Here is an 18,423-nt window from a genome sequence, read left to right as displayed (position 1 = left end):
TCAAAACACACAGCACGCCTGCTCCGTAGAGATGGAAGAATTACTAGGGGAAACTACAGCGCTCAGGTTACCCATCATTCCTTGGGGTAGGGCAATGAAAGCCCGGGAGTGGACCACAGTCAGTCCACGCACAGAATCTCAGAGCCTGGAAATTCTGGGAAGTCCCTGAGCTACCTAAAGAAGTTTCACATTACGCTACAAATGCACGAAACCTCCTAATTGTGCTGACCTACTTTCAACTTTTAAGTTTCTCTACCTGGGAACTGGAAACCAATTTGACCTGGTTCGGTGCCAGAAAAGTGAATGTCCTTCTTTAGAGTCCATACGGAGACTCTGCTCTTCTTTCCACGCCTTCAGAAGCAAACTGAACACAAATCAATATGGCAGTGCCTCTGGGGCTTTCTGCAAACATGTGGTGTAATGCAATAGTTGTTTTCTTACAATTAAATGTCTAGATACATTCAACTGCCATCCACTGAAGTTTCCCTCCTGTTCTAATAGTTTCTCACTGTCTGTCGTTTGAAAAAGCTATGGAGACTCCCTTTTCCTAAGCATTTGATTTTTTTTGTCAGTTGTGGGGCTTGAATTCAGGGCCTGGGTGCTGTAGCTGGGCTCTTTTGCTCAAGGCTAGCACTCTCTCACTTTGAGCCACAGCTTTACTTTGGATATTTGAGTGGTTAATTGGTTAATTAAAGATAAGAGTCTCACTGGGACTTTTCTGCCCAGGCTGGCTTCTGTGATCCTCAGATCCTCAGCCTCCTGACTAGCTAGGATTAAAGGAGTAAGCTACTAGTGCTAGACTCATCACATTTCTAACTTGAACAAAGGGATACACTTGATTGTGTTTACTGAGAGGCTGAGCACAAGAAAGGAGACAGATGTAGTAAAGGGAAGACAATGACTTTCACTGAGAACATATTGAGCTTTATATATGGGACCTCCTCATGGATGGATGGATGGATGCATGCATGCATGCATGGATGAATGGATGGATGGGTGGGTAGATGGATAAGAAAGTAGATGAATGGATGAATAAGAAGATAGATGGATAAAAAGGTAATTGATGAGGGGAAGATGGATGGATCAATGGGTTTATGGATGGATAAAAACACAAATGGATGGGTGATGGATGGATGGATGGATTGGTAAAGATGGGTGAGTGGGTAGATGAAGGAATAGAAGATCAGATGGATGAATGGACACAGAATGATGGAAACCTAGACTATATTTTTAGTCTGAACTATAGGAAATTGCTGGGAGGTTTTGTTTGAAAATGACTGAGTCATTGATTTTATGTAGGCTAAAATATTCTAGAGGGCTGGTATCTGCAGTTTACTCTGATGATCATTGGCTGGATATGGACTAAAGTGGGCAAGGAACATGTTAATGGTAGAAGCTATGAGGCAGGTATACAGGTACACGCACTGTAAAATTTCATTCAGCATTGCTATGCATCGGAAATTTCCATAATGAACTCATGACAAGTGTCTTCAATAGTGATGATTGCCAATTTCATGTAGCATCACCTTTTTTTTTTTTTTTTTTTGTGGTCACTAGATCAAGACATGCTTGCAAGTTCCCCATCTGTCACATGAACAATCTGCCTCGCAGCGTCTCCTTTGGCCTGTTCTCTCCAGATCTGGGGGTGAAGGGTGGATGTTTCTCCCTGCGGGGATTCAGGTTGGATTGTCCTAGCGTGCTGATTGCTGCACTGCGTACGCCAGTATCTGCCTTGTAATAATTATAGATTTCCTCTGCGATTTGAGCCCACTGGTTGCCCCGGCAACAGCGCAATCGCTCAAGCAGAGCCACGCTGTGGCGGTGATTTAGGACCAACGCGGTTCTCTTGCAGCCTCCTCCAGTGAGGATGCTCCCCCATCCCCTTGCCGCTGTCGTCATGGCAACTGATGAGCAGCACATGACGGAAAGCTGTGTCACTCCCCCGCCCCACCCCCAGTCCTCCCCAGGCTGGATTGGGCCTCTTCTGAGCCTCTGCTGGAGTGGACAGGCATTGACCCCTTAGCTTCGGCTAGAAGGGAGAGTCATGGGTCCCCAAGGTCTCCTCTCGGGACCTGGGAGCAGGTCCTGTGCCCCGAAGGTCTTAGAAATGACTGGACACCCTCTCAGCGCCTGTGGCTGCGTCTGCTGAACTACTGGCAGAGACCCCAGAAGCCATGTAGGGGTCGGAAGCCTGAATCTGCAGGAGTTCTTAGGCCCTAAAGAAGAAAAAGAAAGAAAGAAAACTTAGGGAAGAAAAACCCCAGAAGCGCCGAGGTGGAGACGCAATTTCAAAAGGGCTGAAATCCGTGGCTCGTTTTTCTGTCTTGAACCAAACATCCTTTCAGGGAGAAAGAAAAAAAAAAACTGTTCTATTTCCCCCTATGTTTATCTGTTTTTCTAGCTCTGTTTCTCTTTGTTCCATCGCCTCCTGAATTCTTTGTCCACCTTCACCTTCTTCTCCCTCGTGGAGGAGCCCATCCTGTCCTCAGAACTCATTGGCATTCTTAGGGTGTACCCCAGCCTGTGTTCTGGAGGCTTCTGAGGCAGGAGTTGGTACCCAGGGTACCTCCAGGATGATCCCAGGCATCTGCATCCCCAAGATGATGCAGACTGGCATAGAGGAAGTATTTGAAGCTGGAGAGCTGAACTGGCTACAGAACCCTGACCACCAGGCATGTGAGTGCAGTTGTGTGTGTACATGTGTAGACATAGTTGTGTGCAGTTTTACATGTGAAGGACACTCAGATATACCTGATGGATTTTTTTTTCCTTTTGCGGTGGTGGGGCTTGAACTCTGGGCCTAGGCGCTGTCCCTCAACTCTTCAGCTCAAGGAGAACGCTCTACCACTTGAGCCACAGCGCCACTTCCAGTTTTCTGGTGGTTAGTTGGAGACAAGAGTCTCACAGACTTTCCTGCCTGGGCTGGCTTCGAACTGTGATCCTCAGATCTCAGCCACTTGAGTAGCTAGGATGACAGCCATGAACTACTAGTGCCCGGCCCTGATGGATTTTTTTTTTCAAGGATGTTTTGGGAGAGCACACAATTGACCTAGGCCCTTTAAAATTAGGATGGACTTTTTTTTTTTAATGATAGCTAGGGAATTTTTTTTTTTTTTTTTACTAGAGCGTTTACAGAACGCATTGTCTGGGGTACTGGGCAGAAATGAAGTGAGGGTCACCTTGGAAGACTTTTTTTTTTGGGTCCGGTCGTGGGGCCTGAACTCTGGGCCTGGGTGCTGTCCCTCAGCTCTTCAGCTCAAGGCTAGCACTCTACCACTTGAGCCACAGCGCCACTTCCGGCTTTTTTTTTCTGCTTATGTGGTACTGAGGAATTGAAACCAGGACCTCATGCATGCAAGGCAAGCACTCTACCACTGAGCCACCTTCCCAGCCCCAGAAAGACACTTTTTATTCAAGTCCCCAAATAAACCCCTTTGTCCCTTCTCAAGGCTTTGAAATCATGAGTAATAGAAGATCTGGGGGGGGGGGGGGTATGTGGAGATGCTGTCCATAGCATTTTGCTTCCTTGTTTCTTATAGAGGAAGGAGCATACATTGAGAACCTCATTGACAATCTAGAAGGTTCCTGCCAAGAACCTGTGTGAGCCCCATCCCCGCCCCCACCCCTGTAGATTCTCAGTCAATTAGAAGTTCGTTTTGAATTGTTCTCCAACGCAGCCCATATCACAAAAGGCATCCCAAAGAAAGCAGCAGTTTTTGAAACGAAATTTGATTTGCGAGACAACAATGTGAGGATCGTGGCAGCGTGCCCACCGAGAGCTCATGTGCGAGCTGGCAGCTACAGAGTCTTGGAGGGAACCCCTTGTGCCTGGCCTGGCCCCAAATACTTGGGAGGGGCTGCCCAATGGCTGCTTTGGGTGGAGATTCACTAGACTGAGTTCCTCCCTGGGACCCCTGCGACCCCAGAGCCATGGGCAGCACCAATGTCAGGAAGTTTCTAGTATCTGTGGCAGATACCTCTGCCCAACCTGCCTTGAAAGCTCTTCACTAACTTCAGAATTCCTCTCTGGTTCAGAAAAAATCTTTTTTTTTTTTTTTTTTTTTTTTTGCCAGTCCTGGGGCTTGAACTCAGGGCCTGGGCACTGTCCCTAAGCTTCTTTTGCTCAAGGCTAACACGCTACCACTTGAGTCACAGCGCCACGTGTGGCTTTTTCTGTGTATGTGGTGCTGAGGAATCGAACCCAGAGCATCATGCATGCATGGCAAGCACTCTACCACTAAGCCACCTTCCCAGCCCAGAAACTCCTTAACATTCAGCCATGTTCAGCTTGTGCTATACCCAACGCTTCTTCCTGCCCCCAAATGCCACGGAGTTTTGGCATCGGGTAGTTCTTCCAGCCTGCTTTTCTGCATTTTCTCAGTTTATTTTGCAGAGGATTAAAGGAAAAAAATGGATGAAGAGAAAATATATGTAAAATGACTGGCCTGAACTCATTAAATGTCAGTGGCTTCTAATACAATAAAAATGGCTGAGCCGCCGGGCGCTGGTGGCTCACGCCTGTAATCCTAGCTACTCAGGAGGCTGAGATCTGAGGATCGCGGTTCAAAGCCAGCCCGGGCAGGAGAGACCGTGAGACTCCTATCTCCAATAAACCACCAGAAAACCGGAAGTGGCGCTGTAGCTCAAGTGGTAGAGCGCTGGCCTTGAGCTGAAGAGCTGAGGGACAGCGCCCAGGCCCAGAGTTCAAGCCCCACGACCAACAAAAAAAAAAAAAAAAATGGCTGAGCCATGGCTCTGGGGTTAAATGAAATTAAAGAGCCACTGGGCCAAGAGTGATGAGTGATCCTGGGCAGAGCTGGTGGAGGGGAGGTAACAACATAGACTATGTATTAGATAATAGTGTTTTCTCATTGATACATTTCCTTTTGTTATTGCTATTATTGTTGTTGTCTGAAACTGGGACTGAAACTTAATACCTGATGCTTTCACTCATTGGCTGGTGCTAGAGCACCAACTGAGCCATAACTCTAGCCGCTTGGGGATACATTTTCTAAGAATGTGTAGATCATATGATTTATAGTAGAATGAAGTAGGATATTGCCCTTCTTCTTCAGAGACAGATACATGCTGAAGTGCGAAGGGTTGAAATATAATTCCTCTCTCTTTTTCTTTCTCTCTCTCTCTCCCTTCCCTCTTTTTCTTTCCTTCCCTCCCCCTTTCTTTCTTCTTTTTTTCTCTTTTGTTCTGGTACTGAGGCTTGAACTCAAGCCCTCACATTCTCACTTGGCTTTCTTGCTTGTGGCTGGTGTTCTACCACTTCAACCACTCCTCCAGTTCCGCCTTACTTCAAATCACTCAGGAGCTGGGGGTAGGGATATGTGGCAGAGTGCTAACAATTGCTGATTCTAGTAATAATCAGTGGTTGTCCACTTATGTTTGCCACTTTTCTGTAGGTTTAAGGCTTTTCGAGCATCTGCCGTGCACTATGGGGCTCTGTCTGTCTTTGAACTCAGATCGTCACCTTTAAACCTTAGAGTTACCTGGGGATGGAAGAAGCCCATCATACCCATTTTCTAGTTGGGAAGATGGAGGCAGATCTGGATGTGCCTAAATCCACATTTCCTCCTATGGAACTAGTAAAGAGAAAAGAAAACGCTTCACATTTGCATCTTAGTCACTTGGGTTCTTTGCTGATTGTCAGGGTTTTTTGCTGAAGACTAGAACTCTACCATTTTGAGCCACAGCATCACTTCCTGTTTTATGGTGATTGATTGAAGATGAGAGTCTAACGGGGTGTTTTCCACCCAGGCTGGCTTCAAACCATGATCTTCAGATCTCAGCCTCCTGAGTAGCTAGGATGACAGGTGTGAGCCACCTGTATTTTTTTTTTTTTTTTTTAAGGAGAGAGACAAAACCCTAGCCTTGAATGTGGAGGGAAAACCAGATCCATCCCCAGAGCTCCAGAACCTCACTTCCCGGCCCTCACTAGGCTTCGGTGCCTTTTCTTGTTGTTTCCTGAGTACCACTTCTCTCACTAAACAAACTAAAAGGACACCGTGGGTGGTGCACTTAGCAGCCCCAGCCATCTGCCCGCTGGAGCCCTAGGTCGCTAAGTTCTCTGTAAGTAGGTGGATTACATTTTATGACTGCACCAAAAGCCAGGGGAGAGGAGAAGCAGATGGACAATGGCCGCAGGGTAACAGTCCCCGTGATCCATTCCCCACATCCACAGCTGTTTACCAGGGGGAAACTCCTGGGGTGGAAGCTAAGGATCGCAGAAGAGGGCCCACAGCACCATGGAATAATAAAACTGGCAGTGGCCAAAGGCAGGAAGGGGCAGAGTTATCCCTGCCTACCCTTCCCCCAACTCCGAACCACACAGCAGGACGGAGCAGCTATCTGGAAACCCTTGGCACCAAGGGGATAGACTTGTATGCAGCTGTCCTCTGTTTCCCTCCAGTTGCAGTGGTCTCAGGCTAGCAAGGGACTGTGATCCTCTCATTTACGCCTTCCCTGGAGCCGGGATGACAAGTGTGTGATATGGCACCCAAGCTTCTTATTGGTTAAAATGAGCTGCCTTGTATTTTCTGCTCAGGCTGGCTTAGGACTACAATCCTCCTGATCTCTGCTTCCTGAGTATCTTAGATTACAGGGAAGTACCATGAATGTAGAAAGAGGTCAGGTCCATTCAACAAACCCTTTCCGTCCGTCCATTCAAACAGCTATAACAAAATACCATGGACTGGGTACCTTTAGACCACGGAAGGTTGTCCCTCTCCATTCTGCAGGCCGGGATTTCAAGATCAAGACACTGGCAGATTGAAGGTCTGAGGAGGGCCACTTCCTGGTTCACAGATGGCTGATTTCTTGGGGTGACTTCCCATGGTAGAAGGGCTGAAGGGAGCTGTCTGGGGTCTCCATTTTAAGGCACTAATCCCACCCATGCGGACCTAGTCTCTCCCCGCTACCTGTCACCTCCAAATAAGATCACTTTGGAACACTAGTTGTAAAGACTTTTTTTTTTTTTAAGTTCAAGACCCTCACTTGAACTTATCTGAATCTGAAGACTCAGATAGCCTGGGGTTTTACCCTAATTTTTCTGTCTATAGCTGTGTGGTCTTTTCTCAAGAGGAAACGTTTCCCTGAACCTGTTTCCATACTTGAAAAATAGGAGGGAGGTGAAGGTAGATAGGAAGGAGGTATTTTCTTTCCAGTATTAGAATGTGGTAGTATATATGTATGTGTAGTGTGCATGCAGCTTTTTCTTCTTCTTTTTTAATTTGGTGGTACTAGGATTCTAACACAGGGCTTTGTACTTGCGAGTCCAGTACCCTTCCACTTGAACCCAGCTCCCAACCAACCTCAGAGTCTAGCCTTGAGGCACACACGTTTATTTGTGTTATCAGAGCAGATACTTGCATCACTGACATGAATGAAAGGCTCTTTGAATTAGAGAGCCTTTTACTCTTATCTCTGATCTCCCAGGAGCAAGCAAAAGTACAGTGAGCCAGAGACCTGACTCTCACCACAAATCAAATGTTTCTGTGCAATCCTTGAAGAAAACGCCGTGTTTAATTTATTCCCCACGCTGCACAGAGAGCAGTTCTTCAAGTTGTATGGCTTCTTTTCTCTGGGTGGGAAATGTCCTCCAGTCACGCTGATCATTGTTTGTTAGTTTATTGGAACACAAGGTCCAGAGCACAAAGCGGTACCTGTTCTCGACCTCCACAAACCTCCCCCGGGCCTAGCCAGGGGTGCTCAGTGAACTCTTACAGAACTGAACAAACAAGTCTGTTTGTCTGAGAAACAGGATTTTTGGTGGCTTTGGCCAGGATAGTTTTGTCGGTGGCAGTGTAAATAGCCTTCTGAACCCAGATTCGGATCTTTGGAGGTTTGTTTTTGTCTTGGGTTTTTTTTTTCCCCCCTCATAAGATCCAGAATCCCAAGTTAGCTCCTCCATCGATGACCGTTGCTTACTGCTTGTTTCTTCCAAAGGCCATTTTCCAACTGATGCCACATCTCTGGTTTTCTCTTCGCTGGTTCCACAGGAGGGGAAACTTCCAGCTTGCATGCATGCTCCCCCTGCCCCCAACACTTGATTCAAGCTCTTTGCCGTCTTGCTGGTGGGTCCCAGGTGCACTAAGACCCAAAGAGCTGAGGCTGAGAGACCAAGGCAGGACTGCTTCCCGCCCATCAAGGGCGATCCTTCCTAGAAGGCCAGAAAAAAGATCTTTGGAAACTGACCACTGGCCGGCAGTGTTCCATCCCTTGTAACACCCCATGTGCATTCTTCATTTGGGCCCTCTTATGTTGAGAGCCCTCTGATTTCATGGATAAATTTCATTAGGTCCACTGTACAGATGAGGAAACTGAGGCCCTGAGTGGTTAAAACAAGAAAACACTGCAGGATTCAGGCAAGGAGGCTGGTACTGGGGAGAAAGCCAGAATTTACCAGACTGGGGTTAGAGGAGGAGAACAGATCCGAGGTAAAGCTTCCTGTCCCAATGCCACCGTGGCTTGTGTGAATGGAGCCCCGGGAGCTTGTGCACACAGGCCCAGGACGCTAGCTTTATTGGTTACTATGGCAACCACGGCCCTGGCAACAGAGCTGCCCTTGGCCTTAGTGTGTCATTGTGTCCCCTTGATTCTGCAGACAGGAAAGAAAGGTCCGGAGAGCCATGCTGGTACTTCTGTCTCAGTCCTAGCTAGGGAATGGAGAGGAAGCATTTGTGAGGCCCCCAGAGAGGCCTGGGTGGGGGCTGGGAGGTGTCTGTTCCCCGCTGATGGTTCATGTAAGGATTTTACACGCATGGGACCTGGTAAAGCCACGCAGTGGAAGCCTGAGGTACCATCATCACGCGCTGTGTGTCCTGCGTGGACTGTTTCTCCACTGACTTGGCAGCCAGGCAGGAACCCATGTAGAATGAGGGCTCCGTTCACCCCTTGTTAGGCCCTAGAATAGGTTCCGCTATTGTTACCCCTCTATATCAGATGAGGAAACTGAGACCCAGTAAGGGGACTTCGCATGCCTGAGGTCACACCACACAGAAGGTGAGCAAAGCATCCGGGATGCATCATCTCGTGTGCGATCCTTTAGGAGCGTGTAAAGATATGGAGGGGTTCTGGTGGAAACAACAGAAATGTGTCATACCCCACACCCTGCACTGCACACCTAAGCGGCCACCACAGTCTCATTTCTCTCTGCATCTCTCTCTCTTTTTGGGGGGGAGGGAGTGATCGTGGGGCCTGGGCGCTGTCCCTCAGCTCTTCAGCTCAAGGCGAGCACTCTACCACTTGAGCCACAGCGCCACTTTGGCCTTTTCTGCATATGTGGTGCTGAGCAATCGAACCCAGGGCCTCATGCAGGCAAGGCAAGCGCTCTACCACTGAGCCACCTTCCCAGCCCTCCCTGTATCTCTTAAGATGCTAGATTGTCAGGGCCAGACACTCTGTTATTTCCAGGGCTTGGGGGGTGTCATGGGCAGGGTCCCACAGCTGTCCATTTGGGGATTATCTATAGCTCCCCACCCCCACTCCCACCCCCAATGCGCAGGTCCGACTGGGGAGATGCACGTTTTGCAGGTCTGGCTGGGACCTTGACCCAGACTGAAAGTTCCTTGGGGAAGGCCTGTGAGCTTTGACCCCCCAGGTGAACCCCTTAACCTTCCGAGCCTGTCACCCAAGGGGACCTCATGCATGGCTGAAATCACACAGAGGAGGTGTGACACGTAGGGGAACAGACATGGCCACCATTACTGTTCCCCAGAGCCAACCACAGCCATTTCTCACTTCAGTAATCTGAGACTCCACCTCTTCGCCCATCCCACCTCCCCACCTTGCACAGGGTAGACAGGAGGGAGGAAGGCAAGAGAAGGAATTAGCATTTTAACGAAAGGAAATGGGAAGGGGAGAGGTGGGTGGGACCATGGAGCCCACTACCTGGCTACATCTTGTAACCTACACACAGCAAGAAAGAGAAGCAGTTGTAGTTGCTCCATCCACTCCCAGCCCAGACAGAAATGAGCTTCTCTTGCCCTGTGCTTTGACAACCCCAGTTCTACTGAGTGTATGGATTGGTCCCATCCTGGTCTGAGCACATGGAGGAGAAAGCCTCACTGGATGCGCGCTGCCTGGTAACCTGTGTAATATTTGCTAGTCTTCCTTTCTACCCAAGGCAACAGCCTCAGTGCCTGGAGCTGAGGCCGGACAGGCAGAACTGAATCACATGCCTTGCACTTTTATTTGCACATGTGCATGTGAACGCATGCGCCTGTGTGTACTGGGACTCCAACACAGCCTCTCCTTTGGTTTTATTAAAATCATTGTTATTATAATTAATTTTGGTCGGTCATGGGACTTGAATTCTGGGCCTGGGCGCTGTCCCTGAACTCTTCAACTCAAGGCCAGTGCTCTACCACTTGAGCCACAGCGCCCCTTCCGGTTTTTCTGGTGGTTTATTGAAGATGAGAGTCTCAACAGATTTTCCTGCCCTGGCTGGCTTTGAACCGTGATCTTTAGATCTCGGCTTCCTGAGTAGCTAGGATTACAGGTGTGAGCCACTGGAGCCCAGTGGTTTTGTTATATTCTTTTCCCAGTTATCTTTAGTGTAGGAAATAAAACTGAGACCAGGGGCAGTGATTAGAAAGGATCTAGGTAAATAACTTCATTTAAACATTTTTATTATCTTGAAATAGTTGTGGAAAGGGTTTCCATAGAGCATGTCAGTTTATGAGCAAAATACACCTTGATCAGTGCCACACCTTCCAGTATTCTCCGAATCTCTCCTAACCCCACCCTTGACTAAATTAAAAAACCAACCTGACTTCAAGAAAAATGCCTTCCCACTGCAAATATTTATTGTGAAGACATTTTATATATTATACATTATATGTGTTATATATACACGCACATCTGTATTCAACAAAGCTGTCATTCTCTCATTTCCATCTTTTTCTTTAACATCTTTTTTTGGGGGGGAGGTTCAGTTATGGGGTTTGAGCTCAGGGCCTGGGAACTGTCCCTGAGTTCTTTTGCTCAAGGCTAGTAGTGTTCTACTACTTTGAGCCACAGCTCCACTTCGGGTTTCTGATGGTTAATTGGAGATGAGTCTCATGGGGACTTTTCTACCCCTGGCTGACTTAGAACCGTGATTCTCAGATCTCAGCTTCCTGAGTAGCTAGGATTGCAGGCAGGAGCCACCACACCCAGCCAGGAACCCATAATTCTTAAAGGCCATAGGAACTCTTAAGACTGAGGCTTGAAGAGTTGATCTGTAGCTTCTTCCCATCAGCTCCCAAGCTCAGTCCCTGCCCTCCACCAAGCCTGCTGCAGGAGTTCCTGGTGAGCCTGATGTCTCATGGGTGTGTCAGGTGCACGTGCTCACCTTCCCCCCAGAGCCTGGTTAGACACAGACCCTCCAATGAGGCTTAGAACAGCGAGACATCTGCTTACCTTGGAAAGGGTCTCCCGAAGGGGCCATTTGTTGAGGTCAGTGTAGGCATTGTTCCCAGGATCAGCTATAGGTAAGGCAACTGGCTTCTTGACTGTCTCTCCTCATATGACACCTCTGAGTCCCATGCCCCGCCGCTCCTTCCTCCCTCCTTCTCTCCCTTCCCTCTCTGTCTCCCTCCTTCCCTCCCTCCCTTCCCTAACTCTCTCCTTCCCTCCCTACCTCCTTTCCTTCCTTCCTTCCTTCCTTCCTTCCTTCCCTCCCTTTCTCCCTTCCTTCCTTCCTTCCTTCCCTCCCTCTCTCCCTCCCTCCCTCCCTCCCTTCCTTCCTTCCCTTCCTCCCTTCCTTCCTTCCTTCCTCCCTCCCTCCCTTCCTCCCTCCTTCCCTTCCTCCCTCCCTTCCTTCCTTCCTCCCCTCCTTCCTTCCTTCCTTCCCTTCCTTCCTTCCTTCCTTCCCTTCCTTCCTTCCCTCCCTCCCTTCCTTCCTTCCTTCCTTCCCTTCCTCCCTTCCTTCCTCCCTTCCTCCCTTCCTTCCCTTCCTCCCATCCTTCCTTCCTCCCTTCCTTCCTTCCCTTCCTTCCTCCCTTCCTTCCTTCCTTCTTTCCTCCCTCCCTCCCTCCCTCTCTCCCTCCTTTCCTTTCACTTTCCCCCATACTTCCATCCCTTCTCATCTTTCCTCTCTCTTCTCCCTCCCTCCCTCCCTCCCTCCCTCCCTCCCTCCCTCCCTCCCTCCTTCCTTCCTTCCCTCCTTCCTGGGCAGTATCAGAGTTCGATTCTCAGGCCTCCCACCTGGCCAGCAGCCTTACCACCTGAGCCACACCTCCAGCCCTCTCCAGTCACCTCTCATCTTTCGCGCATGTCACCTCCTGAACGGTTTTAAATGTTTTATTATAAACATGATATACAGAGGGGTTACCGTTACATGAGTCAGGTAAGAACCTCCTGAACTTTTGACGGCCCTACCCTGTCTAACTCTGACCTGAAGAATGCCTCCCATCTTCCTGCATGCACCAACCAGTTGCCATTTTGGCCTGTCTTACGCAGAATTCTATTGACAGTGAGCTGGGAAAAAAAAATTATATATGTACCTTGCTGGGTTATTTTAAGAATTTAATGACAGCATGAAGAAAGCAGCCTAGAACATTCCATTCTCCCACTGTTCACCCCATCATAGTCCCCTGAAAGAGCTCTGCGTCTAATCCATCTTCCTCTCTCCTGAAGCTAGATAATTCGGGGCCCCCTCCAACTGCCTCATTAACTTCTGCAGATTGAATTCGTGGGTGGGAGAGAAGGGACTGGCATTAAGGACACTAACTTCTGGTTATTTGGAATGCATTGTGTTAAGAATTAGTGCCTGAAGCCAGGCACCGGTGGCTTACTCCTGTAATCCTAGGTAACTTAGGCAGATGAGGTCTGAAGATCATGGTTCAAAGCCAGCCTGTGCAGGAAAGTCTTTAAGACTCTTATCTCCAATTACTAGCAAAAAGCTGGAAGTGGAGCTGCGAATCAAGTGGTAGAGCATCAGTCTTCAGCAGAAAAAGCTCTAGGGCACCCAGGCCCTGAGTTCAAGCCCCAACAAACACACCAAAAATATCTGGGCTGGGGGCATAGCTCACGTGGTAGAGTGCCAGTTGAGCAAGCAGGCTGAGCAAGTGTGAGGCCTTGAGTTCACAAACTCACGGAGAGGGAGAATAAGAACTCATCTTAACCTGCAGTGTGGTAGAGTTCAAATGAACACGTGTGTGTGCGTGCAATACCCATGTGCTTAAAGTGAATGCAGCAATGCATAGAACAGCAAAGGAATTGCTGGGCATGGTGGCACACATCTGTCATGTCAGCATTTGGGAGGCTGAGGCAGGAGCATCAAGGGTTCAAGGCCTCCCTGAGCTATAGAGGGAGACCCTGTCTCAATCAAAACAGAAGCGGAGGGTGTGATGTGGGAAGAGCCTGGGGAGATGGTGGGGTGAGGGGTGGGCAGGGCTGCCGGCCTTGGGGGCTGAAGTCTGTGTCTGCATTCCTTCCCAGGGGTCCCTCTGTTCCTGAAGGAGGGAGTCATGGCCTTCATGCTGCTCACCCGGCAGCTGGCCTGCGGCTCCCAGAACACCCTTCGCCTGCTGGCGCCTGGTAAGCCCTGGGGTCTTCTGCAAGACCTCCCAACCAAGCCACAAGCCAGACTGGGGAACCCTGGGCCCGGGAGTCCTGGGCCAGTCCTGCTGGGGGCGGGGCCAGGGATGCTTGGGGGCGGGGTCAGCCCTTCTGTGAAGCTGCTGCACCCAGCTGTGCTGTTCACAGAACTTCCCTGGTTTATTCTGCTGTTCACCTTCAGAGCAGTATTCCATAAGTTACTGGAGAGAGGAGAAAGAAAGAGAGGAGAGAGAGGAAAAGAAAGAAGGAAGAGAGGAGGGAAGGAGGGAGGGAAAGCGAAGAAAAGAGGAGGAGAGGGGGAGATGGGGGGAAGTGGTAGTGGGGAGAGGGAGAGAGAGAGGGAGAAAAGAGCAAAATAGAGCAGAAAACGGGATTGCGCTTCTACCACTTGGAGAAGGCATGCCTGCTCACCCACAGCCTTGCTGGTAGTAGGTTCTCCCCATTTTTCAGCTTGACCTTGCGCGGTAGCAGCAAGTTGACTGGGGTGGGAAGGGGGGGCTTGAGCATCTGTCAGGGAAGATGCTCACTCTGTCTGCTGTCTGCTGACTCCTGTCTCCCTGTCTCCCTGTCTAATGCAGGAGCCAGACACATCAGCCAAGCTGCAGCCAAAGTCGATGTAGAGTTTGATTATGACGCGCCCTTGATGAAAACCGAAGTCCCGGGACCTAGATCTCTGGTGAGCCTTGCAGACCTGAGTGGTTTGTTTCCAAAATTAAATGAGAAAGAGACCTAGGAGACTAGAGATCAGCCGAACCCAGGAACCAGTGTTGGTGTTTTTAGAGAGCTCTCTGCTACACATCCATGCATTAAACTAAACTGGGCCATTCTGCATGAGAAGTAATCCTAGCTGCTCAGGAGACTGAGATCTGAGGATGACAGTGCAAAGCCAGCCTGGTCAAGAAAGTCTGTGAAGCCGGGCGCTGGTGGCTCACGCCTGTAATCCTAGCTACTGAGGAGGCTGAGATCTGAGAATCACCATTCAAAGCCAGTCTAGGCAGGAAAGTCCATGAGACTCTTATCTCACTAGAAAACCACTAGAAAACTGGAAGTGGCGCTGTGGCTCACGTGGTAGAGCGCTCGCCTTGAGCTGAAGAGCGCAGGAATAGCGCCCAAGCCCAGAGTTCAAGCCCTACCACCGACAAAAAAAAGTCTGAGACTCCTGTCTCCAATTAATCACCCAAAAGCCAAAAGCGGAGCCTTGGCTCAAGTGATAGAGCATCTCACCTTGAACAAAAATTTGAAAAAACTCAGGCACAGTGCCCAAGCTCTGAGCTCAAAACTCAGGACCAGAACAGAAAATAAAAAGAGGACAAAGATAGATTGGACAGGAGGAGGCCATTCTGTTATCAACAAGAAGATACTAAGGTAAAACCCTCCCCACGCCAGCTGATACCCATCCATCTCCGGGAAGCTGGGATGACAGGAAAGATCTTGAAGCTATATTGATAACAGGGTATGGCTGTTTGATTAGAGGATGTGTTGGCTACTCTAACCTTCTCTTGGTTCTTGCTGCAGGAGTTAATGAAACAGCTGAACATAATTCAGGTACGTGGAGATGAAATAATGTTCCTTCCATTTCTTTATCGCATTGTGAGGGAAAGTTGCTTAATCTGCGCCGGGTATTTTTTTTTTTTAAGAAACATACATGTAGTTGCTTTTCCCTTACACCGTTTTTTTTTTCTAATTTCCCTTGTAATTTCTCCTTTGTCCCTTTGATTCGTTATGTGGTGTTTAATTTCCACGCTTTTGTGAAATCCCCGGATTTCTTTTCATTATTGATTTCTACTTTCATCCCCGTGTTGTTTTTGTGTGATTTCACTTCTTCTGAATTTATGGAGCCCTTTTCTTGTGGTGGTTGGCTTTTGTTGGTCATGGGGCTTGAACTCAGAGCCTGCATGCTGTCCCTGAGCTCTTTTCTTCTCCAGCGCTCTTATCACTTTGAGCCACAGTGCAGCTTCCGATTTTCCAGTGGTTCATTGTAGATAAGAGTCTCATGGACTTTCCTGCCCTGGCTGGCTTCAAGAGGTGATGCTCAGATCTCAGCCTCTTGAATAGCTGGAATGACAGGCATGAGCCACTGGTGCCTGGCTACCATAGTGGTTTCTCTATGCCAGCCACACTTACCTCAACTTCTCAGATGTCAGCCTTGTTTCTTCTGATGTAGGAAAAGAAGTATATAGAAAAATCCATAGACACCCCCCCACACACACACCAAATCACAGCTTAGTGAGCCTCTGTAAAGCAAACCAGGGCAAGGCCCACAACACCGCCTAGCATCCACGGACATCCTGCAAGCCCTTGCGGTGTACGGAATGTGACTCGATGCGAGCTTATGCCCTAAAAGATGAAGAACCACTGGAGTCCTGGCGAGTCTGAACCCGTTTCGTCTTTCCTAAGAATGCAGAGGCCGTACACTTCTTCTGCAACTACGAGGAGAGCCGGGGCAACTATCTGGTGGACGTGGACGGCAATCGCATGCTGGACCTGTATTCTCAGATCTCCTCTGTCCCCATAGGTAAGAGCCGGTCATGGGCCCTCGAGGGTCACCTTGCTCTGTCCCTCATCATCATGGCAGTGTGTGTGCCAGCCATACACACACACACACACACACACACACACACACACACACAGCCCAAGGGCAAGGAAAGAAGCAATAGTAACATGTCACGAGTCTCACACAACCTCTCTCATTCCCTCCCTTTCCCAGTGATCTGAACAAGGTATGTATCCTACCACCCAGCACAGTGGCCATGATACAGGTGTCCAGCTGGGTTAGAAGGAGCTGGGAGAGGGCGGGTGGGTAACCTATAGGGGAAGAGTGCTTAGGGGGAAGGGGAGGCAGGGAGATGGCACAGGGCAGGACAGAAAGCTCCGAAGGCAGGCGGCACTCCTGTTCTCAGACCTGGTCGATGGGTGGCCTGCCCGGGGAGCATGATCACCGCATGGCGCTTAGGACGGGACAGACGGAGCTGATTTGGAGACGTGGCTGTTCGCAGCGTGAATGGTTTGGGAGTCTGTGTGCAATCGGCTGCGGGAGGGCCCGGTGGAGCCTGTCCTTGGCACATGGCGATACCTGTCTGCGGCAGAGAAGGTGGGGTGTGGTGTCCTGACCCTGCCAAAAGCTAGCTCCCACCCCAGCCTTTCCAGAAGCAGGAGGCTCCTCCCCCGAGCGCCCCCTCCCCCAGTCCATTTCTTCATCTCTGTCTGTGTCTTTCCCATTAAGATGTGATCAGACAGTAAGTCAAATCTTTGGAGAGGTTAATTATTGGGGTGCCTCAGCCCTTCTTCGAAGGGGCTCTGGGTTCGAAGACTTTGTTAAACCCTCATCTCCCCTTTTTACTGGACTGGAAAGGGATGAGCTCTCAATTCATCCTGAATTCGAATCCTGGCTCTCTATCTGTTGGCTATGACCCTGGGACCCATCCTTACTCCCTTCTCCCCAAGTCTCCCTCAGTTTGAACCCCTAACTCTCAGACTCTCAGTTTGAGCCCCTAGCCCTCAGGCCCACATTTGCAGTAGGGAGGGTAAAGTCTGCAGTATAAACCAGAAGTTCTGAGAGTTTTCTTTCTGGTCCCTTTTTGTCTGATACCTATAGTCTTTGAGATTTGCTAGTGTTGGCTTTTTACCTCACTAGGAACCCAAGCTAGCCTCAAACTAGATGCCTGCCATGGTGCTGGACATGTTATCTCATTAAATGTCCATGGCAGAAGCTAGGTTCTGGTAACACCTGTCTATAATCCTAGCTATTCAGGAGGCTGAGATGTGAGGATCACAGCTCAAAGGCCGCTCAGGCAAGAAAGTCTGCGAGACTCTTACCTCCACTAAAACAACCAAAAAAGCCAGAAGTGGAGCTGTGGCTCAAGTGGTAGAGCACTAGCCTTGAGCAAAAGAAAATTAGGAACAGTGCCCAGACCCTGAGTTCAAGCCCCAGGACTGGCATAACAAACAAACAAACAAAAATAAAATATGTCCAGAATCAAACCATAACAAGATCGTCTATTTTTTACAATTTGTTATTAGTGTACATTAGTTGTGCAAGGTAGGGTTTCATTGTAATCTGTCCACACCTGTATACCTTGTCTCCCAATCCTCCTCTTCCTCCTCCTTCCTTCCTTCCTTCCATCCTTCCTTCCTTCCTTCCTTCCTTCCTTCCTTCCTTCCTTCCTTCCTTCCTTCCTTCCTTCTTTCCTTTCTTCCTTTCTTTCTCTATTTTTTTGTGCCAGGCCTGAGCACTGTCCCTGAGTTTTTGTGCTCCAGCCTACTGGCTAGAGCTCCACTTTCCACTTTTTTGGTACTTAATTGGAGATGAGAGTCTCATGGACTTTCCCACCCGGGCTAGCTTTGAACCACAATCCTCCAATCTCAGCCTCTTGAGTTAAGATGACAGCTTCTGCCTCCTTCAACACACTCATCCTCATTCTCCCTCCCTGTCCGTCCATCCTCTCCCCCACTGACGCCCCTCCCAACACAGCTGTCAGCGTCTTCCGGCCTCACCTCCTCCGCGTCCACCTCATTACAGGTGTGGAGTGGGTTGTTGGGTCTGCCGGACCTAAGTCACTACCTTGTAGGCACCGGCCTGGCAATGGGAGAGAGGGAGTCCCCTAGCACCAAAACCCATGGTGGGGCTTCCCTATTGTCCCTCTCCCCCTCCCCCTCCGCCTCTTCCCCTCCCTCTCCCTCTCCCTCCGCCCCCCCCCCCCCCCCCCCCCCCGCTGGAGCCAAGAAGACAGGCAAACTGCAAGTGTGGTTTAATGAGATTTACCTGGACCTGTCTTATCGGCTGAAGCAGATAGCTCATAAACTCCCCAGCAGCACAGCACGATAAGGAGCCGGAACATAAAGATCTCTGGCCAGAAAACAGTTGGAAAA

General features: G+C 49.4%; 1 protein-coding gene across 1 annotated transcript in view; it reads left to right on the top strand.

Moving 5' to 3' along the window:
• Positions 1-18,423, top strand: part of Abat (4-aminobutyrate aminotransferase) — a 49,560-nt gene that overhangs the window by 11,645 nt on the left and 19,492 nt on the right. Inside the window, exons 2-5 of the mRNA XM_070003511.1 lie at positions 13,435-13,533; positions 14,133-14,230; positions 15,070-15,099; positions 15,952-16,069. Coding sequence (XP_069859612.1) covers positions 13,464-13,533; positions 14,133-14,230; positions 15,070-15,099; positions 15,952-16,069 — 316 coding nt within the window. The 5' untranslated portion in view covers positions 13,435-13,463. The remainder of the gene's footprint in view (positions 1-13,434; positions 13,534-14,132; positions 14,231-15,069; positions 15,100-15,951; positions 16,070-18,423) is intronic.

Source organism: Dipodomys merriami, unplaced genomic scaffold (genome assembly GCF_024711535.1).
Source record: "Dipodomys merriami isolate MVZ:Mamm:240054 unplaced genomic scaffold, mDipMer1.0.p SCAF_60, whole genome shotgun sequence".
In the NCBI taxonomy this organism is placed as follows: Eukaryota; Metazoa; Chordata; class Mammalia; order Rodentia; family Heteromyidae; genus Dipodomys; species Dipodomys merriami.
Note: the sequence above shows the minus strand (reverse complement) of the source record. Positions and strands in the feature narration are given on the sequence as shown.